Source organism: Heloderma suspectum, chromosome 5 (assembly GCF_057233095.1).
Source record: "Heloderma suspectum isolate Gila_16-S chromosome 5, 16-S_ref, whole genome shotgun sequence".
Classification (NCBI taxonomy): domain Eukaryota; kingdom Metazoa; phylum Chordata; class Lepidosauria; order Squamata; family Helodermatidae; genus Heloderma; species Heloderma suspectum.
Genome location: NC_139462.1, coordinates 176,571,104 through 176,598,008, shown reverse-complemented (window position 1 = coordinate 176,598,008; position 26,905 = coordinate 176,571,104). Strand labels below are relative to the sequence as shown.

The 26,905-nt window shown below is 43.7% G+C and overlaps 1 protein-coding gene across 1 annotated transcript in view; it reads left to right on the top strand.

Moving 5' to 3' along the window:
- Positions 1-26,905, top strand: part of PLEKHA8 (pleckstrin homology domain containing A8) — a 35,513-nt gene that overhangs the window by 5,215 nt on the left and 3,393 nt on the right. The window contains exons 2-13 of the mRNA XM_084858440.1: positions 5,058-5,174; positions 6,097-6,252; positions 7,445-7,569; positions 10,001-10,159; positions 12,816-12,856; positions 13,846-13,979; positions 15,404-15,569; positions 17,215-17,300; positions 19,973-20,031; positions 21,977-22,107; positions 24,817-24,887; positions 25,158-25,219. Coding sequence (XP_084714566.1) covers positions 5,058-5,174; positions 6,097-6,252; positions 7,445-7,569; positions 10,001-10,159; positions 12,816-12,856; positions 13,846-13,979; positions 15,404-15,569; positions 17,215-17,300; positions 19,973-20,031; positions 21,977-22,107; positions 24,817-24,887; positions 25,158-25,219 — 1,307 coding nt within the window. The remainder of the gene's footprint in view (positions 1-5,057; positions 5,175-6,096; positions 6,253-7,444; positions 7,570-10,000; positions 10,160-12,815; positions 12,857-13,845; positions 13,980-15,403; positions 15,570-17,214; positions 17,301-19,972; positions 20,032-21,976; positions 22,108-24,816; positions 24,888-25,157; positions 25,220-26,905) is intronic.

Here is a 26,905-nt window from a genome sequence, read left to right as displayed (position 1 = left end):
TTTTAGCACATTTGTCTTTAATCATTCTTCACAGACATGAGATCTGGAAACTTATTGCTGAGTCTAGCTTCTGTGCTATCCATTGCTTGTGCATAATGCACTGCTTTTCTTGAGGCAGGAAACAATTACCTGATTGCCCAAAGCAACAACCTGATCCTGTCTATGTTTATGCGAAAGTAAGTTCCACTGAATTTAATAGGGCTATCTCCTGAGTAAGTGTGCATAGGATTGTGCCAGAAAAGCATCTTGATCCACCAGTAAGTTGAGTTGAAATACTAGGCTCTGAGCCCATTTAGGCTGCAATCTTGCATACACTTTCCTGGGAGTAAGTCCTATTGGACACGGTGAGACTTGCTTCTGAGGAGACATACACAGAATTGCAATTATTTCTGTAACTGGCCAAGATCCAAAGAATTGCTTTAGGAATACTCAAATCATTGCTGTGCCCATGTAGGAGGGGAAGGGTGGAGTCCCCCCTTCCAGTTTGGGACAGCTCAGAAGTACATTATCCTGTTTGTAAGTAGTGGGTAGGGAAATACGTGGCGTGGTTTGGCGTTATCATACATACTACTTTTTTATGTTATTCTGTGAGTCCTTGTCTTTGTTCATGCTTGTGCTTTCTATCTCTTAACTGATCTTTCATGAAGCTCTATGCAGATTCCAGTAAAAGAGAAATGGTGCTCAGTTACTTAAAACAGATTTGTTTGGCTTTAAACTAAAAACAAAACTCAAACCTTGGGTTGGATCCAGATTTAGTCATGGCTAACTTGAGTCCCCACTGATTTTAATGGGCCTACTCTAAGTAAATCTAGATCCCACCCACTATCCGCACTTGCTGATCATTAACACTAAAAACATCCCTGCAGGAGAATCCTTAAAGTTTACGTCAATAAAAGGGATATGTTTTTGTTAGCAACTCAAACAAATAATGGAGATTTGAAAATACACTTTCTGTCCTGAACGGGGCTAATGAGACAACAGCAGAAGTCCTTTTTTTTTTTTTTCTATCAGGATTTTGAACCCAATTTAGTTTTAAGCCTCCCCCACCTTTTAAATCTTCATTTATAAAATCACTTAGAAGTTATATGTAGATTGGTTGCCTGATGGGTAGCAGCTCCGATTTAATCTGACGCAGTAGCATAATACGGTTTGGGGATTAACCCAGTTCCAAGCAATGTTTTCATGTACAAACTCTGGAAGTTAATCTGCATCGATATTGGAAATGTCTGATATTATCAAATTAGAAGGGTGTGACATGGTAGGGTTGGGTTTATGTGAGAGATGTTGTGAACAAGCCTTGTACTGAAGTGCAAGACCTGTTATGATTCTTTTAAGGCAGAATAGAGCATATATTGTGATTTCTGTGAAGCAAGGTATCTTTCTAGGTTTGGTTTGGTTTTTTGCATTGTTAGATATGCAGTCGCCAGAAGCAATAAAATGGGACAGTAGAAAGAAACCATCACGCTTGTTCTCTATCCAGAATTGTTTCCCCATTCACTTCAATCTCCATTTGCACAATGATTCCTATCTGTATGAGAGAGTGATGAATCAGCACACTTAATTCGTTCTGTCCTAGAGATCCAGTAAGGCGAAGGCAGACAGGAAAAAACACCCCACTGGCTTCTTCCACATCAGGCTGCAAGTACAGTTGCAGTAGCTCTGTAACAGGGAGACAGAAAGTCATACCTGGAGCATGATTTGGCCACCGCCGTTCGTTCTCTCCCAAGCTAGCTACATCCATTATGATTTATTGCGAGGGTGCTTACCTGGAGATGTTTGCTCCTCACTACAGTAAACCAGGCAAGTGACAGATTACAAGTCTCTGGCAGCAATCGTCTTAAGGCTCGTGTGTTGTACCCTCTCTGTCATTCACATGGACTTTCTCCCATAATGACTGTGCTTTTCTTTGCGTTTTTGGTGCACTTTCAGGCCCAATCGCTAGAAGGATAGACTTTGCATATATATACACAAACAAATTTGCTTGATCTGTATAACCTATATCCTGATCTGTATACAGGATTCAGAATTGGTTTTTCTTGGTACAGAAAGATTTCCATCCCCTCCCATCATGCATGCACAAGCCCAGGATATGCAGTAAATACAATTTATGAATCAAATCTGATACAGGGTCTACACAGCCTCTTTAATGCCAATATATAGTGACTCAAGGGAGTGGCGGGGAGGCACACAGCGAATTCCTGGCCTCCCAAGTCCACCACTAACACTCTGTTCACTAGACCAGGTTTGCAGATGGCAGATGTTTTGAATTTCAACTCCCAGAAGCCCCTGCTACCATAGCCTATGGTCAGGAATGCTGGGAGTTGTGGTCCCAAACATCTGGAGATGTACTTTCTGCCCACCCGTGCTCTAGACTACACTTACACATAGCTGTAGATCAGATATAAATTGAGTATCATCTTGCTTTTGTACAAATGAAGGTAACTGCTTCTCTTGACTAAATAGCATAGGCAAATCCGCATGCAAAGCACGTGTACCCATTTAATTCTAAGGCTGCCGTGAGCATCCTCCCACAGGGAACAACTCTAATTAAAATACAATTATAAACCCCATGTTTAAAATTACTGTTAACAGAGTAATCAATTAACACTTTAAATCCTAGGCTACGTCCAGAAAAGTATCCCCCAAAATAGCCTTTTTTTACTGACTGTTGTAGAAAAACCATTAAGACGATCCTGAGGTGTCTTAGACAAACACATTTATTTGTAGGCTGTGGCCTCCATTGTCACATGCATTTTTTATAAGAAGTTCAGTGTTTTTAAAAGTCACTGCCATGCTTTGAACACCCCTTTTCTCTTATACTTTGCAGTTGATGCACAAATGTACATTTTTGGTTTAGTGTTCTAGAACAGCCTCCCCCCGCCCCAAATCTGGCATCCTCTCCAGATGTGTTGGACTACAACTCCTATCATTCCCAGCCAGCACCAGGAGGTGTGCCAGGTCGGGGAAGGCTGTTCTAGTGGCCTGGTGGATTGCATAGTGAAGATTTGTTATTTCATTTTGTAGCTGAACAAGAAATTGCTTCATTTCTCCCTCCTTCCCTCTCTTTTGCTGGGCTGTAAAATATGGTAATGGCACCTCAAAATCGTAGTGCAAGTGAGCTTACGTATATTGGTTAAGCACGCTGTGTGGTTTATGACAGAAAATTGTAAATTAATTGTGTGAGGGAGGAATGGTTCCGCCGCTACAGTAAGACAAATTGCGTAGTTAGGATTATTTATGTCCAGAAGCAGCCCAACAATAAATGCAAGGCTTCTGTCGAGTGAAGGGCTATGCATTATTTACATGGTCATTTCTATACCATCGAGGTCTAAAGCAATTAGCTGCTTCTCAGTATACAGCTTTATTACTGGCTGCCTGGGTTCATTAATCTATAATAATAAAAGAGGATGTGTGTCTCTCCATCCGACCATCAGCATCATAGTGTGAAGACCGTGAAACCTGGACACTTGAAATTTAGTATGCATACTAAAGGGATGCTAGGGCTGTGCACCTCAGAGTTATTTTGTTTTTAAAGCATATTAATTAATTGTAGTTAATTTAAATGTGTCCATGTGATTAAAGCATGCAATAGCATGTTCTGCCACTAGAAGCAGACTTCCCCAACGAGCACATGGCTTTGCACAGTGCACTCCATACAGTTTGAAGGAGATTAGGAGGCCGAGAGACTGTGTGTCCCGCTGCTGTGGGACATCCCCCATCAGGGGAATGGAGTGGACAGACCCCTTCCACAGAGGGTGCTAGGGGTGCCCCACGGCAGGGGCCATGCCTAGGGATGCCAAATGGTATGGCTTTGCTCAGACAAGGCGAGCAGAAGGTGTCCATTTCTGAGAGCTGCCTAGGTTTGCTTGAGGGCTTTTGCTGTATCAAACTAAGCTATTCCACCCTCTGTGAAGCTGGGTCCTGTGAAGTTTGCTAGTAACTTATAAACAGTGGGTCATTTTAAAAAAAAGGTTATTTTGACTCTCGCATTGTTATAGTATGTGTGTTTTAATGTATGCTTCTGTCTTCTTCTTTCAGCATCCCGCCTCTTCCATTTATACCTCTTCCCATTAAAGAACACAAACTGAATCACTGGACTCTTCCTGGCAGCACTTTCCCCACCCTCTCCTTCCATTTCATCTCCAGCATGTCCCTTGTGCTCTTCTTATATTGAGTAATTCAAAGCAGCTGTGTTATTGCTATAGCATGGCACATCAGCCCAGTCTTTGGGGGGTAGGGGCATGTTGAATTGTTTGGCTGTACTCTTCAAGTCTCTGGTTTTAATGGATGTATAGGCAGGTTTGTGTCTGGCTGCAAACTGATATTAAATTAGTCTGCAATCCTATACCCAGGATTACCTGGGAGAAAGCCCCACTGAAGTCAAAAAGAATTATGTCTGAGTAGACATGTATAACAGTGCACTGTTAGTGTGTCTGACATGCAGCCAGATGCTGCAGACACCTGAACAGAGCCTGAGAGAAGCCACCAAAAAGGCGTGTCACAAATTGCGAGTCAGAAATGCTACTGCAAATCACCCAGAAATTTACCAGTAGCTCCTGATCTGTCTTCTGCCCATCCCCTCAATAAGTTTATGCGCATATATCTGGTAGTGATAACACCAATCCTGTTGTCGGCAATGCTTGTTTCGTTAAAGTTAACCTGGGGGGGACAAAACCTTTCAGTTGAATATTGCTTAGCAATAAAGATTACTTCTGACTTGGTTTGATAATGAAATCCTGCTATCTTGATGCCCTCTAACACAAAGAACATCCTCACTGTTAAAGGTTACTTGCTCAGCTCTCATCTATTATTTTTTTATCTGCTGCCTTTCTGTTTCCATTCCGTTGTTAGATTTTTTATCCTCTTTTTGAGATGTACTTGTATTGTACATATATCCATCCTGAATTCTTATAGCTAAGTTATAGAGCTGTTAGAGCAGTCTGTTAATTATGCAGTATATTTTTGCTTCAGATGGACTTTGTGGAGGTCTTATTTGTATGTGGCAACTAAATTCTTCTTCTGACTGCAATTGAAAACCCTATTTGGTTTCTTTCCAGGCTGGCAGCCTCGATGGTTCCTTCTTGCAGGAGGTGTGTTATCCTATTATGACTCAAAGGAAGATGCTTGGAAAGGCTGTAAGGGAAGCATCCAGATGGCAGTATGTGAAATTCAAGGTAACTAAGAGAGAGAAGAATCTGCCGTATGACATTTACTGCTTACTAGAACACAGTGGCCGTGTTTGGACATTCATCCACAGCTTTATAAACCATTGCTTATAAAGCCATGGATGAGTGCCATGTCTGCCCACCCCTCCTCCACCCCTCCCCTTCTCTCTTTTGGCTTTGGCATGGAGATCCTGGCTTACATTAAGTTACTTGTTACATCTGAACTCAGGAATTCTGGCTTAACATTGATTAACTAATGAGGGTATCTGGATGGCTTATTATCCTGGCTTGTAAACTGACAAGAAACCAGAATTCCCTGCTTCGGAGACAACAGGGAACTCTGGTTTAATGCAAGCTGGGATCTGTGCTGGGAAGAAGACAAGGGACGGGCCAGGGTGGAGCACATGACCAAAGCATGGTTTATGATGCCATGGACAAGCCTCTGAACCTGGCCTGGTTTGGATGGAGCATAGCTTGGTTTATTAAGCCAAGATATGCATGAGCCTTAGGGCTCCACAACTGAAGACCTCCTGGGGTTGGATCTGAAACCACAGTCCTAGTTTTCTTCTGATCTTGGTAAACATAATTTCCTATTTTGGATGCAAACCAAGTTAATTAAGCCAGGAGGCCTTCAGTTGTGGGGTGCCGTAAAGGAGTAGGACAGCATTCATGGGCACAAGGCTTGTGCATATCTCAGGTTAGGCAGAATCCTATGCATGTTTAGGCAGAAAAAACCTCCTGCAATTCCTAGCATGCCCCAGCCAGCATGGCTGGCTGGAGGGATGCTGCAAGTTGTAGGACTTCTTTTCTCTAAATGTGCATGATTGTGCCCTTAATAAGCCAAGATATGTCACATCTGAACCAGGCCAAAGTATGGTTGTATAGGTTTTCAGCCAAGTGCCTGTGTCCATCCTAACTCTCTTGATCTTAGTTCATCCTACAGATAACATGCGAATGGATTTGATTATCCCTGGAGAACAGTATTTCTATCTGAAAGCCACAAATGCAGCTGAGCGACAAAAGTGGCTGGTTGCCTTAGGAACTGCCAAGGCCTGCTTGACAGACATCCGGACGCTGAAAGAGAAAGGCAAGCAATCCTCATGTGGGAGTTGTCTCCCCCTTGTACTTCTCATCCTGCTGAAAAAATGAAACTTTAAGACTTGAATTTTCCTAATTTTTCTCTCAGTTATGGAACTCGGAGCACAAACAGTTAGCATCATTTGCTTTGTATTCTCTGGAAACGTCCTTGAACATTTTGGTTCTTTTTAGTACAGCACTGTTTGTGTTGATTCAGCCATAAACTGTAACAGAAAGGAAGAATGACTGAGTTCATTAATTAACTAACTATGAAAAAGCAGCCATGATAAAAAGGATAAGGTAATAGGTGTGTATTTGCAGCATAGCATGGAATTGTTTTTTAAACTTGAACCAAAAGTTAACGCAAATCTTAATGTGGCCTGCTAAACTAAAATTATTTGTAATTAAGTGATTTAGTACGCTTACCTGTCTTCTAAGATGCTCAAGGTAGCGTACATGATCCTCCTCCCCCATTTTATCCTCACAACAACCCTGTGAAGCAGCTTAGACTGAGAGATCTTCGTGGCTAGATCTAGATCTAGAGCTTCGTGGCTGGGGGGATTTGAACGTGGGTCTCTGCAGTCCTAGTCTGGCACTCTAGTGACTGCATGACTGGATTAATTCCCTGTTTTACAAATCTTTTCAGTTATAAAAAGAGTGTGTTTAATTTGTTAATTTGATTATGTAATATAAGATAGTGGTGTTTTTAGTAAAACTTGCATTTCCTAATAATATTATATCAAATCCTAGCTGTAGTCTTCTGAGTAACTTTCAGGTAATCAGTTCTCAGTTACAAGTGACCAATTGGAAATTATGTGTTCTCTTTTCTATGCTTTTTGTAGGATATGTTAAATCTATACTTCGTTATAATCTGGAACTTGGTTCCTTTCCATTCTGCCTAGACAATTTATCTAATTCAGAAGTATATGTACTCTGTCCCCATAAAAATTGATTTAATCCACTGGATGATAAATTAATACTTTCATGCTTGTTTTTCCTATTTCATGTCTACCATGTCATATCCACCTTCCAAAATGTCACACTGAAATGCCAAAAGGTCAATCTTCTAAACATTACATCTTTGGAATAATACTCATTTAACTTTGAGATTTTGATGTGCACTGGATTATAATAAAATATTGGTCAATATAGGAACTTTAAAAGTTGTTTTGACAAGATATGTTTGACTTTTTTATATATAGAGTTTACAGAAAACACTGCAGCATTGAAAACGAAAATGGCAGAACTTCGGCTATATTGTGACCTCCTCATTCAGCAAGTGGATAAAGCAAAGGGAACTGGCCTGACTGGTGTGTCAGTAGCTGAGGTAAAGTGGTATTAAAAAAAAGTCTGCTCTTGTCAAAAGTGCTACAACTGAGACACTTGTGTGGAACTTCACATCAGTGGGAGTAATCCCATGGAGACAGTCTGTAAGAGGTTGTGTTTCACTGTGTCGTTAACATTTTGTCACTTATAACTATATGCTCTAGTACAAGGGTGAGAAATCTTAGGCCTGGGGACCAAATACAGCCCTCCTTGGGTCCCAATCCAGCCCTCTTGGGTTCCCTGAATGCCCATATCCTCTTCCCCCTAGCCCCATCGCCTTTCTCCCAACCACCAAACATTGGGTGGTTTCCCAGCTTTTGTGCCATTCCCTCCCCCCCATTCTAAAAGGCTGAAATGCCTCTCCTAAGGCTTGGTGACTGGCAGGAAGAGATTTAAGCTAAAATATGCAGGTATTTTTGTATTTGCTCCTCCCCCTTTGCTTTTGGCTCCACCCACCACTGGAATGCGGCACCTGAGATCTTCTCCAAAATTGAATTTGGCCCTTGGGTGGAAAGAGGGCCACCATCCCTGCTCTGGCAGCAGGCCTTTCATCTTCTTTTTAAAAAAAGATTTCCGAGGAGGAGATTCAGTGTGGCATGGGTAGAGTTGCCAATACCGGACTTTGAAGGAGAAACCTGAGCCTTCAAAAGTGGTTTGGTCATGGGAAGTGAGAGAAGCCAAGCTCCTTCTACTGCCACAATGCTATGATGGTAGAGGCATAACTGTCAGACCACTTATTTAGAAGGAAGTTTCCTTTAAGTTCCATGGGACCAACATCTGTTTGTGGGCAGGGAGCAGTGGAAGATATCTGTCATTATTTGTTGTAGTGCCCATTGTATAGGGCACATAGAGAGAGATTTTTATCCAGTTTTCTTTCTTGCCCTGAGATACCAGATTTTGATAATATTCTTGTGCTTTTGGCTGATTAGAACATATATGTTAGTATCAAGTATATCAAGAGAGCCGGCATGGTGTAGTGGTGAGAGTGTTGGACTGGGGGCTGGGAGATCCAAGTTCTAGTCCCGACTCGGCCATGGAAGCTCACTGGGTGTTTTGGGGCCAGTCACAGACTCTCAGCCCAACCTACCTCACAGAGTTGTTGTTACGATAAAATGGAGAGGAGGAGGATAATGTAAGCTGCCTTGGGCTTCTTGCAAGAAGAAAGACAGGCTATAAATGCAAATAAATAAATAAGTGTGATGCTGCCTTTCCCATCCTGTTGCACTCCACTTCATTGGGACTTCAGGTCGCATCAGTCCCAGCCAGCATGACCAATGGACATGAATGCTGGAATTTGTATTTCAAAACATCTGGTTGGGTACTAGATTGGGGAATGCTGTTGTAATGTCTTTTAGCCTACTGCTGTTAAGGTCGGTTGCATTATTTGATACTCCTTTCAAAAATAGTTTGTTAGGTGTATTTGTATTACTATGTTTGTTTGGTTTCTTGGTTATGCTGTATGATGCTCTGGGTATATGTAGTAGAAGAGTTGGATAGACATAAATTATTTTCCTTAATTGTTATTGTTAAAGAATGCTATGCCACAAACACCCCAACCTTAAGTATTGGGGAGTAGTAGGAGTATCTACTCCCATATCAACCTGCTTGGACTGTTAATATCATCTGTTCATATCAGCGTGATCATCGATGATATGATCATCAAGACCATATCAACCTAAGTGTCCTCTTAAGATCATCTTCTCTGTGTGCCTCCCACGTCAGAGGCAGATGTCCACAATAGATAGGGCCTTTTTGACTGTGGCACCCTAAGCAGGTGTTTGGACAATCATGTCTGTAAAAAGAGCCACTGTGGGCTTCTCCGCCCCCCTGCGCCTGTGCTGCACAGGCAACCATCATTTGCATAATTCCCTGCGATGCAGCGGGGGTTGGTGGGTCATACAAACCCAGTGCATGGCGCAGTGGGCGTGGCTTCTACCCACCCTGCAACCTCTACTGCAAGTCATGCTACATCACAGGGAATTATGCAAATGACAGTCACATGCATGGGGGCGGGTAGAGAAGCCACGATGGCTTCTTTTCCCAATGTGATCGTCTGAACCCAGTCTATGTAAGCCTGCTTGGCATCAACATTGTTATCAGGTATCAGATCCAAAAAAATTCACCCAGGCATTTAAAAATTCTGGAAGCAATGTGTTGTACTATCATTTTACTCCATTTATCTACAGCTTTTATTTTGTTGATCTATTGTAATTGTACTGTATTTTGCTCTGTTTTTATATCATTGTGAGGCGCCCTGGAATTTAGATAACAGCAGGCAGTATCAGTATATTGAATAAATAAGTATTTGCACAGGTGTATTAGGAGTCTCATCTGTACTGAAAAAAACCAGCCTTGGTTTCAAAATGTAGAGTTTCACTGTTGTAGTGGTGTTGGGAAATGCTGGGAAGATAAATAGTCTACCAATTTTGCAGAATAGAATTGATATGGGAGCACTGTTGAAATCCACCTGTACCACATTCCTGAAGACTCTCGAAGAATGTATGCAGATTGCAAATGCAGCCTTCTCTTCTGAGTTGCTTCATCACACACCATCTGGATCTCCGCTTTCAGCTCTTCGCAAATTAAATAAGGTGAGCTCAGGCAAGCTCAGATGCCATGGTGTCGCTGCCCTTCTCATGGGTGGACCACCTGTCATGCAGACCAGTGGATGTGCTGCTAGTTTGCATGTTTGAACAGTACACCGTTTTGGAAATGTTACAAATGAAAAACTGCGCAAGAAATTCATGAGCCTCAGGCTATGAGTGGAAGATGTTTTGTACGAAATCTGTTTGTGAGATGTCCAGTTTTTCCATGGAAAAAAAAAATTCAAGTCAGGGGGGCAGAACCGCAAGCCTTGGATCTTCCTGGTATCCCAGTCCACCCCTCTGGGATTCCCCAGATGGCCATGCCCTTGCCCCCTGGCCCTGCCCCCTTTCCCCTCAACCAGCAATCCTTTGGTTATTTCCTGGCTTTTCTGAAGTTTTTCCCCATTCTGAAAGGTTGAAATGCCTCTCCTAAGGCATATTTTAAGCTAAAATTTGCTGGCGTATTTTGTATTTTGACCCCACCCACCACTGGAATGCGAAAACTTCCCTGAAATGGAATTTGGCCCTCAGGCTGAAAGAATGGAAAATCCATAAAGAGACAATGTAGGTTTGACAGATGTTACAAAAGTGATTGTTTACTGCTTCATTCAAGTGTGGTTGACAGTGATTTCAGAAGCATGAAGAACAGGTTCAGGCCCTACTTTTGTTTCCCTGACTGTCCCAGGTGCTATCCATGGTCTTGCTCATTGACTGTGTACTAGTATAAACCTATTACGTGTGCGGCTTGTAATTTCTTTGTTTCCTCATGCAATGCACTGGGCACTCCTTGTTGGCATAGACCAACGTTTCCCAACCTGCTTCCTTCCAGATGTCTTGGATTACAGGTCCCATCATCCCCAGGCAGCATAGCTGGGCAATGATGGCAGGGGAAATGGAACTTGTAGTCCAATGCATGTGGAAGATGCCAGGTTGGGAAAAGCTGGTGCAGACTTTACAGCAGGAGTGGGCAATCTTTCTTTCTGCCAGGGGCTGCATTTGATCACGGGTAATCGGTCTGGGGCCATATCTTGGCGGTGGGTGGGGCTGAAGCTAGCAGTGGGCAGGGTCAGAGTGGGTGGCTCCTCCCTTTTCTCTTTTTCTGCCACCCCCATTTCCCTCTGCTCTTCTTCTTTCCCACTTGGCGACTGCAAGAGAAGGAACAGGTAGCTCTTGCCAGAGATCTGATCACATGCAGAGGGCTTTTGAAATTAGGCTGGGGGGCCTCAGGTTGCCCACCCCTGCTTTTGAGCCAGTGCCCAGTACTACATGTTGGACTGTTTGTTTCTAAAATATTTATTTTTATAGACCGCTTTTCCACCCAAAGTGTTCCATGCAATGGGCAAGGTGTATGCCCTGGCCGTGGGCTGCTAAGGTTTGGAGGTGCCAAGATAATGATAAGCCAGATCCAGGTTTGCTTACAAGGAGACTTTATTGAGTACTTACAGCACACAGGTGTACCCAATGGGATCAGTCCGCTTCTCTGAACCCAGAGCCAAGGGGTACAATGGGTTTTATACCATACATGTTAGCAGTGAGGCAGCATGACAGCAGCAAGCGTTAGTTAATTAGCGTTCATCTGCAACTTTCCCAGCATAGGCTAACAGTGCTTGTTCAGGAGGAAAACAATCAGAAGTTTCCCAGCACAGACACCTGTAGCTTAGCATAAACATAGCCTCACTTCTCAAGCGCATCCTAGGCCCTGGTAAGACCAGTGCTCGTTAGCATGGAATGTGCCGAGGCAGAGATATTGACCTTTGACTCATCTTACCAATCAAGAGGCCCGCTAGCAGGAAAACTGCAGCTGATGGACTAAAATCAGAGAGCATTATGGATCTCTAAGCCCTCTAAAACTACAAGCTTTGGGCCAATACACAAGGTAAAAGAAAATAAATCTTTAAAAATAAAAATAAAATATCACTAGACTGCAACAGTTGCAATACAAATAAAACATAGGAAGCAGAAGATCATCTCAAACAAAAACAACAGTAAAAGGCAGTGAGACTCAAGATCAAAAGCCCAGCAGAATAAAGCAGTTTTTATGGCTCAACAAAAAGCTTCTGGTGTAGGGACCATCTGAATTGTTTCTTTCCTGTCCCTAGGACAAAAAAACCACTGTTTTATTTTTAGTATTTATTTAAGGGTGCAATCCTATACATGTTTAGACAGAAAAAAGTCCTACAACTCCCAGCATTCCCCAGCCAGCATGCTGGGAGAAGTAGAACTTTTTTTCTGTCTAAACATGCATCCTTAAATACTTTTATGTTGCCTTTTCTCTATACCTCCTGGTGACTTACAAGTTGTCACCCATATGCTCTGTGCTGTTAGCATGGATTTTACTTCGGTTTAGCTCAGACGCCTTGAATGTCTACTGAAGAGCTGGAGACTTAATGTTATCATGCATCGGTTCTGATAAAATTAGCAAGAGTAGTAAAATACTCATGTATAAAATGGTGTCTTGATTTCCTCGATATTCCTTAGATGTACCTTAGATCAGCCTTTCCCAGCTGGGAGCTTTCCGGATGGCTCAGGATGATGGAAGATGTATTCCAACACACCTGGAGGGTACCTGGCTGGGGAAGATTAATCTAAGGTATAAGCTACTGAGCCCCTCTGAGTGTGCTGCCTGTGCAGTGAAATAATATAAGCCTTCTTTTTCTTGCAGCTAAAACTTCCCAACATATTTAGTCGTGGTGTAGCGGAAAGGTACGTTCTTTTCCTTGCTTAGCAGTATCGTTTCTCAGTGGCTGATCCTTCCTTGGTGAGCCCAATCCTGGGTCACTGTTAGGAACAGTAAAGAGAAGAATCGCAAAGCATGCTGATTGTCATGTATGTACTTTAAACCAAGCCTGGGGAAGCTGTGGCCCTCCAGATGTTGTTGGACTACAGCACCCATTATTTTTGGCCATGGGCCATGTTGCTGGGAGTTGGAGTTCAGCCATATCTGGAGGTTCCCTGCTCCTGCAAATTTAAACTAAATGAACAGAGGGGAGGTTCCTTCCCCAAACCCATCCTAAGCCTCTCCCCAAGAAAATGTTTCAAGAAATTGATTTTATCAGCTTATTCCCATGGTTAATTTAGTGCCCCTGTGAACCACTTTAAGCTGGTTAGTCTTGTTGTACTGGTCCTTGGATTTCATGTTTTTGTTTACTCAAACTGTACACCATAAAGGCATTTGAATGGCCACACAGCTCCTTTAAAGGTGAAACAATTCTGTGGCTTCGTTTCCATCATCCAGCCCAACGGAGTGTATGCAGAACGGTGAGATCTGTGTGTGGAGACTCTCTAGGGGCACTTTCCTATGCATGTTCAGACAGAAAGAAATCCTTCAATTCCCAGCATGCCAACCCATCAGCTGTTTGGCGGGGGACCGGGAAGGCACTGAATGCAGCCAATTGCTGGGATTTTTAGCTTTGTTTTTTTTTCTTTTTCAAAAAAGCTTCTATACACTCAGATCAGAGAAGAGGACCATCTGTGCAGTTTCCATTCCGGTTAGCACTACAGTGGTCATGCAGAAACCTGGTTTCACGTGCATAATGCCCTTAGCTAGGTCTGAACACAACACAAGCCTGTTGTGTAATGTTGTGCTTTATGCTGGAAAACAAGAATGGAAGCGTATGCAATGACTTTATACAAGCACAGCATTAACCTTATTGAACAGTTGGGCTTCTTTCCTTTCCGTTTTTTCTTCCCAGGCAGATGGAACTAAAAAACCATGAAAATGGATCAATATATGCAAACACCAACCTTCCTGAGCAAACCCTGATTAATAATCTGACCCCTGTTCCCCTGAAAACTGGTGCGATGGACAGTGGGAAACAAATTACAGGTAAATACATGAATGTTTATTACTCAGAACTGTAAGGAAGGCTGTAGATGGTGATTACTTGCACTATTATTTTTTTTACCAGTGTGCCTTACATCTAAAGAAAGTGTGGAGCATGTCTGTTAGGACAGTTTTATACTTTCTGTCTGGCCTGGCTGCTCTTTCTTCTAGGCTCTCGCAGCATTGGTGGCTGTGCAGTCCTCCCCTCTCTCCATTTCCTTCTCTCCCTCACTGCAGCTTCCGCATCCAGCCCACAGGAATCCATCCCCATGGAGAGGGAGGCTGCCTGGCGCATGTGCAGGCTCAGAGGCTCAGCCCGGAGGAGTGGGGGCTAAAGAAGCAGAGCATCCTTTGCAAAGATGCTCCAGTGCAGCATAGGGCACCCTCAATAGCCCTTCCCGGTCCCTGTCGCCTGGCCTGGGGATAGGAATCCCCATGTAATCGCTACTCCCTAACAAAGGGGTTCCACTGCACGTGGCCAGGCCTTGCAGGACTAGGCTGTGCACATCATAGCCGACGCCACTTCCCACACTTGCACGCATCGGCTGAGATGCTTTCTCTCTGCATAGTGGGAGAAAAAGGAAGGAAGTGGGTGGGGCATGCTGATATCACAGAAGGAGGAGGGGCTTTGGGGAAATCTGGCCCCCAAACCAAAATAGATTTCCCGCCCCTTGTCTGGTGCCATGCTCTGTGGTCAGGCCTCCAGGTTTATGGGCTGTTCACACAACATAATAACCCATACTCTGTGGTTGAGTGTGGGTTGTGTTGAACTGTGGGTTGTTTGTTGAACTATGGGTTAGCATGTTATCTGAATGCAGCACGTTTTCCGCAGGGTGGGTTACTGGGCTGTCTGAATGCAGCCAGGGTGGCTTGTTAACCGTGCAGTGTGGCTTGATAACCATCCTGAACAACCCAACAACAAACCATGGGTTTGCGGGGTAGCTTGTTCGCAAAAATAAGCCACACTGCCTGGTTAACAAGCCACCCTGGCTGTGTTCAGACAACATGATAACCCACGGTTCAAAACAACCCACACTCAACCACTGAGTGTGGGTTAACATGTTGTGTGAATGGCCCTTCTGTGTGCACCTGCCTGCCTCCCAGTCTCCCTCTGGTACTCCTTGCCTTGACTGGAAAACTGCAGGCCAGAGTTAGGCAGAATCTCAAGGACTTTGGGGAGTGGGGAGACAAAAGGCAGGGGGAGGGTGGTGAGAGGAAGAGAAAGGGAGGGGATAGAGCATGGACTGTGTGTAAACCGATGGGTATGTGTGTGAGTGGATGGATGGGGGTTGAGACAAAGGGGGGGGTGATCTGACCTGGATTTTGAGAGAAGGGGGGCTGGTTCTGGCCTCACTTGTGGCCCCCCAAATATTAACTCTGAAGGAATAAGGCCCTTGGCAGAAGATTTCTGTTCCCTTAAATCCAAGGTGGTATAACTAAAGATGGAGAAAACAAGCTGCTTCCAGAAGGGGACAATCAAGAGGACAAATCTTTAAAGCTGGTGGTGGATTCCGTAAACAGATCAACCCCACTGCATTTGGGAGAGAAAACAGGCAACGATTTCCCTACTTTCTTCACTGCTATGAGCGTTAGGTAATGTACCACCTGGATGGAGCATGCAGGAAGAACCTTGTTCAATGGAATTCAGTCCATGGCAGGGTGAATTTGCTTTGTATACTGTAGCATACAGTGTTCTATACAGTATTCCGCAGTTGTACATGCTTACTATAGTCAGCTGTTTATGTTGGAGAAAAACTGGTAGCTCTTTGCCATTGATGGTAGCAACCAAAAGGTGGTTCACACAATACGTTTTCTGCACATGCGAGAATCTCCAATGCATGTTCTTATGTGCAGATATGTAAGGTGATCCCAAGATCTTGGACATAGATCTACAGCAATTCACATAATTTAACAGCTGAAAAAAGTAGCATTGCAGTTATGGGAATTGCTGCAGACTTATATCTGTAGATCTCCTGCCCAACATCTTAATGTTTCTCCATGTGTTTATGTGCTCTAGTACACCCAGGACTGTTTGTATGTACATAGTATTGTGTGAACCCGTCCCAAGACTGCTGCTTAGTAAACTAGTCTGATCCATGCCAAAAGTCTGAAGCATCAGTGCATAAATTAACCATTAGCTCGTACTAGTTTATGCTCATAAATAAATGTATTTGCTTTTCCCAAATTTTTTATTTTCCTGTAACTAGTTCCTATTGTCCAGAACTTGTGGGATTAGCTGGCGCCAGTCAGAAGCAGGCTTACAGCAGAAACAGCGACATTCTGAACAGATGGTTGCTGTCCTTCTCTAGAACATAGAGGATGTGCTTGTGCAGTTAAACCAGGACTTGTCGTTTTAGAGAGAGATTTGTATTTCTTTATGTGACATGCTCTCTCAAGAACTACCACTCCCAGAGTTTGTTTGTGTGCAGACAGGGGTGGGAGAGGCATGAGATGGGATTGCGATATGTGTATGGGAGGGGGGCCTTGTTACAACTCGGTTCTGGACCCCCCCAAAATGATGCTTGGGCCCTGTACATTTCGGAATTTTATATTATGAATATTGTATTGCTCTATCCTATATACTGGATAGGATAGCATAGCATATTTGTAAGCAAAGCCTTGGTCCAGCTGAAAGGCCCTTTGCCACCTTGTAGGTTTCTTCAATCGTATCATTCCAGCATTGTCCTTCTTGGGAAGATCAATAGCATAAGTGGCTTTGAAACAGGATTAAAAATGGAATTATTAAGGACCCTTAAGGAACGTCTCTCCCATACCAACCTTTCCAGCCGTTGTGATCTTCAGGAGAGACCCTGTTGTCTGTGTCGAGGCCTACGGATTTCCGTTTGCCAACAACACAGAGACAGGCCTTCTCTGCAGTGGCACCCACCCTGTGGAGTGATCTCCCCTCTGAGGTACAACAGGCCTCATTGCTGGCCTGTTTTAGGCGATTATAGAAAACATATCTGTTTACTTTGGTTTTCCCCTAGCCACAAGCTATCTTCATACCAGCCTCATGATACTATTGTGTGTGTTTAGGTGTGTGTGTGTGTGGTCTGTTTTGTTTGTCTTGTTTTTGATTGTTTTTATTCTTTTGTAAACTGCTTTGCGATTTATTTCAAATGTGAAGCAGTATATAAATATTGTTAATGCATAAATAATCATAAAATTATTCTCCCCATTGCCTCTGACTGAAATGATCTAGGAATTCTTAGTGTTCTCTTTGTATTCTTCCCCAAAGATTTAGTGATATCAAGCTTCTTGAGGATGGAGGCATACCCACGGGAGAATTTCTGCAATCTTGTTATGAAATAGTTCCAGTCCTGGGTATGTGTGCTTGCTTTCTCCGTTTCATTTCTTAAGTGGTGGATCTCCCTGTTTGGACAAGTCTAATCTGATACCTTCCAGAAAATGAGTGTTTTGTGACCAGCCAGGCCCACCATGGCAGCCATTTAATGAATGTGCAAGGCCCATATGGCAGCCATTTTGTGAGAGTGCTCATGATATTCTCTCAAAATTCCAAATGTGCCCACCGACCCCAAAAGATTGGGGACCCCTGGGCTAAGCCATGTCCCTGTTAAATATTCCTGAATAAAGTTTGAGTTGGTATTTATGCTCCAGAGAGAATTCAGATGCCTGTCAGTTTATTACTGAGAAAATATTTCCGAGTTACAAATTTACAAACACAAGTCACAGTGTTGGCTTCTTAAAACTGTAGCAACTAGATAGCACTCCCTGTGATTACCTATAGGGTTCCATAGGATAACGACTGCAGAGTAGGAATAGCTAAAGCTTGTTAACGTGTGATTTTGTCTGGGCTTCTGAGAATGACGTTCAGAGTGCTCAGAAGCCTCCAAAAGCTGACAGTAAAGTTCCTGCTCTCTCCTTTGGAATAAAAGGCTGGTTCTGGAGTTAACTGGATTTGACGATATCTGACTCTGCTTGTTGTCAGCATGGATTTGGAAAAAAGACTCCTAGCTGTACCTTCTAAAGCAGGGGTGGGCAGAAGGTAGATCTTCAGGTATTTTGGACTTCAGCCCCCAGAAGCCCTTGCCAGCGCAGCCAGTTGTCATGGCTTCTCTTTGCTTTGACAGGACTAAACCAGAACCTGGATAAACAAACACTGGGTCATAGAATCTCTATAGTTATCAGAGTTTGGGGATGGGTGGGTCCTTAAAGGATGCATGAACATGACAATGTGAGACGCTTCTGGGGCATTTATTGAGGGGGCACCTTTCTTTTGTACTGCTTTACGCATTTCAAGAACATACTCCTTGTGGCAGATAGACATCCTGAGAAGGGAAAGAGTGGGCCTGATTCAGCAACCTTTGATTGATTAATTCATATGGTCGGCTGGGATTTCTTTAGTGACAGCACTGTGCCTACCTTAACCATGGCTGTGCATGTTGTCTGAACTGAGCCTTAAACTGCAGTAACTGTTCATGTGAGCATGGCCAAAATGAGGCAAGGACCTTTTTGAAGGTGGCTATTAACCAACACAAGAAGAAGTGGCTGCTTAGGGGAGACTGATTCATCATGAAACCCTTCCTTTCAGTGGAAGGAATGCAGTAAAGGCCACAATTCTGTACCCACATACCTGGGAGTAAGCCCCACTGAACTCTGTGGGACTTACGTCTGAGTAGACATAGGATTATGCTGAAAATTACAGCCACTTGTATTTGTGTATTTCATTAATTATATTTCCTTTTTTCCTGCCTTTCTTTCATGGAATTCATGGTGGTGTATGCAGGGGGTTCTGAGGCAGTCTCTCATCCAGACACTACCCAGACCTGCTGTATCGTGTGCCTTCAGACTAGACTATGCTCTGGGAACTGTAAAGCTGATCAAAGTATGAGTAGACCAGAGATGGGCAACTTCGGGCCACTTTTACCTCAGGGGCCACACCTCCCCCCTGCAGCACTGGGGAAAAGTATTAAATTTAAAATACGGATAACCAAAAGGGTAAAAAAAAAGGCTTCAAACTAGCTTCTCTGGGTGCCATTTTGTTCTTTGTTTTGTTTTGTTCTTAATTAAAAATAAATAAATTTAAAATTGTTTTCAACCTAGTTTTGACCCTTTTGGTGCTCCGTAGTAGCTACAGATAACAAAAAGGTTAAAAGGCTTCAAAATAGCTCCTGTGGGAGCCATTTTGTTTTTTTGTTTATAATTTTTTTACCATCTTGCAGGGCGGCAGGGGCCCCAAGTAGTCCACGGGCTGCACTTTGCCCACCCCTGGAGTAGACAGAAGGCCCTTTGGGCAGTGACTACAAAAGGCAACATAGGGTTGGCAACATTTTGGACCCATTCAACAGTGGCCTGATTTGTGCTTGTAAGACGGCCCCAGCCACATGTAGTGCACACAGGATTTCTGAAGCTGCTGGAAACCTTCCCCAATGGCATATGCTAGGCATCTTCTTCCCCACTGCTGCTAGTCAGGGAGGCCGGGGACAGGCCCCTGAGCTGATAAAAGTCTTGCAGATGTCTTGTGAAGACATTTAGCCAGCAAAGACATCTTACTTTACAGTGGATGTGTCTGGTGGCTTTTCTTTAAGCTGCTTCTTTCATTTGAGGCTTTGTGGTTGCCCTCGATCCAGTAGCATGTGGTTACGTTTCCCACAAAATAGTTCCTTATTCAACCTGGACCTGGATTCCTTTCTGCTACAGAATGCACAGGAAGAAAAGGGCAGGGAAAGTGGCATGCCTTATAAAGGAAGCAAGTGTTTTGCATCCTGTGCACAGCACCTGCATTGGCTTTTTAAATACCTTTGGATGCCTCCTGCATATGGTTTTGAAGAGTGGGGTCACTGATTTGAGCTCTACCATTTGCTGAGGACAGTGGGGTCACTGGAAGCTTTGGGAAACAGAACTAGGCCACAAGTTTTGTGCCTTCCAGGAAAGTCTGAGGTGCTGTGCCCTTCCTGCCCAGTTCTATATCAAGGTTTTGTGGGTGACAACAAAAGCAGACATTGGGGCGTAAAAAAGTGTTTCCTTTCTCCTAGACAAACTTGGATCCACAGTCTTTGCTCCTGTAAAAATGGATTTTGAAGGAAACATCAAGGTAATAGCTTCAACTTCAACTTAACGTACGGATCTCAACAAAAGCCTGACTTCAGGTCTTCTTGAAAGGAGGGAGATGCTGAAATCATCCTGCAGCATCAGAATCCTGTCCCTAAACCAACCTAGAAGCCATATTACTCTGGGAATCCCACAAGCAGGACACGAGGGCAAGAGACCTCTGCTGCTGCTGTTTCCTAGCAACTGATGTGCATAGGCCTACTGCCTTTGATACCGCTGGTAGCGTATAGCTATCATGACCAGTAGACTTGGATAGCCGTCTCCTCCATGAATTTGCCTAATCCCCTTTTAAAGCATCCCAGTTGGTGACCATCACCATTTGTAGTAAGTTTAGCTATGTGCCGTGTGAGGAAGTACTTCCTATTTTCTACCCATTCAGTCTCATTGGATGACCTTGGATTCTAGTATTATGAAAGGGGGGAAGTTTTTGTCCCTATCCACACTCTCCATACCATACATTATTGTATACATCTCTGTAATATCATTCCCCCGCACCCACCTTACTCACTTTTTTTCTAAGCTAAAAAGCCCCAAACATTGCAACCTTGCCTCTCAGAGCGGTTGCTCCAGCAACATGCTCCTGTAATCATGTTGGTTTTATTTATTTGTTTGTTTACTGCATTTCAATGCCGCCCAATAGGAGGTTCACAGCAATTAAAACCATAAAATAAAACACAATAAAACAGAATATAAACCTTTTAAAGGTTCAAAACTACTGTTTAATAAAAACCAGGCACAGTGTAAAGATCTAAAAGAACATAAGAAGAGCCATGATGGATCAGACCAAGGGTCCTTCATCCAGCATTCTCTTAAAACGGTGGGCCATGGAAAACCCACAAGCAGGACATGAGTGCAACAGCACCCTCCCACCCAAGTTTCCCAGGAACAGGTGCACATAAGCATCCTGCCCCTGATACTGGAGGTAGCATATAGCTGTCAGGATTAGTAGCCATTGATAGTCTTCTCCTCCATGAATTTGCCTAATTCCCCTTTAAAGCCATCCGTAGTGGTGACCATCACCACTTGTAGTATGTTTAGGTATGTGCTGTGTGAGGAATCAGTACATCTTGTGGAAGTGAATTCCATAGTTTGACTATGTGCTGTGTGAAGAAGTATTTCCTTTTATCTGTCCTGAATCTCCCACCAATCAGCAGTCCCTTCACACCAGGTCGCTCATGTAGATTGCTTGCTTGTTGATAATGATACGTTTTGGTAACAAATTCCATAGTGTGACAATGTGCTGTGTGAAGATGCACTGCCTTTTGTCTGTCCTAAATGTCCCACCAATCAGCTTCATGGGATGACTCCTTTGGGTTCTAGTATTTTGAGAGAGGGAGAAAAATGTCTTCCTATCCACTTCTCCACACCATGTGTAATTTTGTACACCTCTATCATGTCTCCCCTTACCCTCCTTTTTCTAAGCTAAACAATCCCAGCTGTTGTAACCTGTCCTCATAGGGAGTTGCTCTGGCCCCTCGATCATTTCAGTTTCCCTTTTCTGTATATTTTCCACAATGTCCTTTTTTAGGTGCAGTGACCAGAACTGTACACAGCATTCTAAGTATAGTTCCACTGTAGATTTGTATAAGGGCAGTACAGTATCAGATTTAAAAACAGCGAAAAATCCCCTTCTGCACTTCTCCTGCTCTACAGTAAGTATCCTTTTTGAGATGGGACAACCACAACCATACACAATATTTCAAATGTGGTCACACCATCGATTGGTATAAATGCATTAGGATATTGGCAGCTTTATTTCTGTCTCCTTTCCTAATGATTTCCCCACCCTCTTAGGCCTATCTCCATTTCATTTCTGCCTATGGGCTTGCTTGGGAGGTCCTCTAATAAACAGAGAGAGCATTATAAATTATTTCTCACAGCACACTACAAAATCCAAAGCATGTGACTGTATTTTCTGTCCCTTCCAGAAAATCAATCAGAAATACTTAACCAACAAAGAAGAGTTCAGTACCCTTCAGAAACTCATCCTCCACGAAGTGAGCACTGAAGAGGCCCGAGTTAGACATTCTGCTACAGAGGCCCTCCTCTGGCTTAGAAGGTATGCTGCCTAACACTTGGAAGATGGGTAAAACTGAAATGGTACCCAGATTGCATCACTGACAGAGACCTGTTTTTTATCCAAAGTCATTGAAGTTGCAGTCCTATGCATGTTTTGGCAGAAAAAAGTCTTACAACTCAGGACTTTTTTTCTGTCTAAACATGCACGGGGATTGCACACTAAACAAGTACTGTATTTTGATTTGGACTCTAGAAGAACCCTGGTTTGTGGATGACACCAAATTATTTGGGATGGCAAAATCCAAAGCTGATTGTGAAGAGCTGCGAAAGGATCTCTCCAAAAAGGGGTGTCAAAATAACTTAATTGTATAAAAGAGGTGATGCATGTTCATTGCAGTAAAGCACAGTGGGGTATGAAGGCAATGAGGTTTCAATTGGCTATTGTCTCTTAGGAAAGGCATGTTAGGGTGCAATCCTGTGTGTGCTTAGGCAGAAAAATATCCTACAACACTCAGCATTCCCCAGCCAACACGGGTGGTTGGGGAATGCTGGGAGTTGTAGGACCTTTTTCTGTCTAAACGTGCATAGGACTGCACCCTAAACAAGTACTCTGTTTTAATTTGGTCTCTAGAGGTTTGTGAGGGGCGGAGGCACATTCAAAAATGAGCAATGCCAGTAAATGTTGCCTGAGGCCTGCCTCCTCTGGGCTCTCTTCCTTGGTCTTGTTAGAACATAAGAAGAGCCATGCTGGATCAGACCAAGGCCTATCTAGTCTAGCATTCTGTGGCCAACCAGCTGCCCATGGGAAGCCCACAAGTAGGGCATGAGTGCAATAGCATCCTCCTGCTCATGTTCCCCAGCAACTGGCATGCAGAGGCACACCGCCTCCAATGCTGGAGGGAATGGGTTGGATCCAAGATCTGTCTTCCGCTCGCGGAAGGGCCCTCCCTCCGATTTGGGGGGATCCACTTGCCCCCCACACCACAGTTCACCCCCTTCAGCAGAGTCTCTTGAATCTCTGTATGGCATTTTCAGGGGGCTGCCATGGGAAGGATGGTGTGGGGAAAGTCACTTCCATCAGTGCCGTTGATCTAGTATAAATCTGGACCCAACTCATAATATAGTCATCATGATTAGTAGCCACTGATAGCCTTATCTTCCATGAATTTGTCTCATCGGAGATGAACTCCACTCACACAATGAACTGAAGAAGGCCACAGACAGATGTAAGATATAAGCAGAGATGTAAGATATAAGCAGCAATCATTCAGAGGAGCTCTGAGCCTGCCTTCAAACCTGAGCCTGCCTTCAGACGTACCATGGCCGTTTCTAGATGTGTGACTCCCAGCGCTAATAGGGTCGCACTTACCTTATTAAGTGCACAAGGTGGCTGAGGGTGCCTTTATTGTTCTTGAAAAACAATGTAAGCCCGGCACAAAGACTTTTAGCCCAGCAGCATGTCCTGGAATGCCCATGCAATGTCACGTCGTCCATGCTGCTGTGTTGGTATTGTGGCCATTTCCAGATTTTCCAAAAAGAGGAAACGCATCACCAAAAAAGAGAGGGCCCTTGCAAGCTCATGCCTGTTTTTCTAAAGCTGTAAGAGCAATAGTGGCCACTGTTGTTCTTAAGGCTATCGAAATGTTCAGTTACTGCGTGGAGCAGTGATGTACTCTTCACACACAGGCTTCCAGCCTAACAGCACCTCTTTGAACGCCATGTGACCACACAACGTCACCTGTGTGCAAAGATACCTGCATTACCGCAAATGTTTAAAGTGCAATAAAATCCCCTCAGTCACCCTGCACAGTGAATAAGATTGTGTGCAAAATTCGCCGCTCCCCCCCCCCCGATTCCGTCAACGTTTTCCCACACCCCTCAAAACCTGAAAGAACCTGCTCCCCAATTTTGCGAGACAGAAACAGACCCACAAAACTGGGAAGCAATTTTCAGCCCACCTTTAGTTTATTGGGGGAACTTCATTTCGATTTTGGAGAGAATTTTTTTGGGACTCTATTCGCCGCAACCAGAGTCTGTATTTATTACAGTTGCCAAGGTTTACAATTAATGAATAAGACTTTTTAAAAAAAGGAACGGTTCACAAATAATCTTGGAATTGTAGAGTTGGAAGGGACCTCAAACATCACGTAACAAATGCATTTATTTATTTATTTATTAAATTTATTAATCGCCCATCTGGCTGGTCACCCAGCCACTCTGAGCGATGTACAACAACAGTTAAAACAATAAAATTCTACATTAAAAACATCATAAAAAATACCCTAACCCACCCCGAATGCCTGCCTGAACAACCACGTTTTTAATGTGTGGCAGAAGCTCATTAAAGAGGGGGCATGGCGGAGTTCCCTAGAGAGAGAGTTCCACAGAGTGGGGGCCACCACAGAGAATGCCCTCTCCCTCTTCCTCACCAGCCTAGCTGTCCTGGCTGATGGGACAGAGAGAAGGCCATCCAAGGCTGATCTTGTTAAGCGGCCTGTCTGGTGTTGCTGGAGGCGCTCCTTAAGATAGGAGCTTTGCTGTTGCATGAGATCATGCTTTGCTGTTGCATGAGATCCACCACTACAGCATCCTTGATACAAGATCATAGAATTGGAAGGGGTCCTCTAAGACCATCGAGTAATGGAACACCCACACTCCACTGACCATGTCTGTCTTTTATAAATGTATTTTAAAGTAACAATTGAAAGCAGTAATACATACTTTAACTTCACTGTCTTGTTCCAAACAGGGGTTTAAAGTTTTTGAAGGTGTTTTTGACAGAACTAAGGAATGGAGAGAAGAACGTTCAAACAGCATTGAGTAAGTACAGAATATTTTGTGGAAAGGTGCAAAACCAGAACTGGAGTGGTGGGCAGGAGGAATCTTGTCTTCTCTGATTCCTTTTTCTCATGATCACACATACCAAGTGAGAGCAGAGCTTATCATGAAAATCAAGCCTAGAACTTAAACACTTTTGTGTTAAGAATAAACCTTTGTTGACTTTATTATTTCTTCGCCTACTTGGCTGTCTCCACAGCTGGTCTGAGATGCAGCATCACACAAAATGCTTTCCTTTCTGTCTGATTGCAGATAACGCTTACGGTAGAACTTTACGGCAACACCATGGCTGGGTCGTCCGTGGCGTTTTTGCGGTGAGTTGGTACTGCTTTAGATAGCAATCCTAAGTGTGTGTGTGTTGGGGGGTGGGCAGAGTAAAGTGACAGAGGACCTGCAACTTCTAAAACCATGCGGACTCTCACTGACCAGAAGGAAAGGTGTCGCAACAATATTCCTCCAGTGATTTCACTGGTGGCTCTTTTTTCTGTTGTTGGTGTACTTTCCTCTTCCTCTTCTGGGTTTTTTTGGGGAGGGGGGAATTAACTGCACCAACTCCAGGCTGGCATTGTTGAGGGCCCCAATTCTGGGGCCTCTCACTGGAACAAAGAGGCTTTGAAGCCAGTGCATCCAAGACCACCTCCGCTCCTGCCCCACCCCATTTCAGGGACTAATACTGGCAGTATCTGGCAGAGCTTCCTGCAGGCATACGATGGAGCCATAGGGTTGGAAGGCACCGTTTAGGCCGTCAAGTTCAACCCCTTGCTTAGTTATCGAGGGCCCCCACAACGGACATAACTCGCCTTCCCCCACACACACATACTCACACCAACAGAGCTTCTCTGCCCTGGCGGAGCCCACCTCCGCCCCATCCAAAACCCCTCCAGCTAGTGTGTCTACGAGTTTGGATTGCTTTGCCTATTATTGTCACTGTAGATAAGACCAGGCATCTTTAATCCATTCATTTTATAGATCACATTCACACTCTGGATGCACCTGGGTGTATTAAAGTGCAGCCGTCCTGTCTTTCTGACCTTTGCGTGACAACTAGTTCTCACAGTCATTTCAGGCAGAAATAGCAGGCTTACCCCTTCATTGTCTTCAAGTCTCTCAAAAGCTTGCCAGAAATAAGATTATCTTTTAGCTGGAGGCTAGCTACTCAGTGAGACAAAACGTGGTGCCAAGTAGCTTTTCTAACTCCCTGGTGCAATGGCTTTAGCTGTGAGCGTGGCAAAGGAACCCCTAGGTATCCAGAGGAATGGTGGGTGAGATTCTTCTTTTCTTTCCCTCTTCTCTGATCCCAGGCAGGCTGAGGCAGCTCGTTTATATTTTAAGTTGGCAGTGCCCTCTGCTGTTTAAAATGAGAAAAGATGCTGGGAACAATGGCACAGACCAGATATAGTTTCTCCTCCTCCTCCTTCTGGATTTGTTGAAGATTTGTTTACTTGTGTACTATTTTTACACTTTTAAAAATGTCACATCCTTCCTCTTTTGTTGATTCTGCAGCAGAACTAGGTGGCATGGGGACTTGACACAGTAGCACAAAATGTGTCTGAGAAATAGTATCTTGCTATAGCATCCCTATAGCACTGTGGTAATTTAAGGTTGCACTCTTATTGTCTCTGAACATTGAGAAGCATAACATTAAATAATGGACGTCCTAGAAGCAAACAGCAGTGGGATAAAAAAACCCTGTTACTTGCCCTCAAGGCAAATAGCAAAACTGGTTGCATATGCATCACACTAAAATCCATCTACATCTATGGGTTTATTGACTCCTGGTTGTGATTGATACTATTGTATAGTATCAGCCTTCTCAAGCTTGTGAAACATATTTTCGTCCCTTGTGGGTATATATCTTGTCCTGTGCCACCATAAGTTGATTAATTTTTGTTAAGTTCCAGAGTTATGCAAACCTAAACATTTGCTTATCGCTCTCCCCCACATCTTTTCTACTGGGTAAATGATGCATTAATTAATGTACTTATTATTGCATTTCTAGC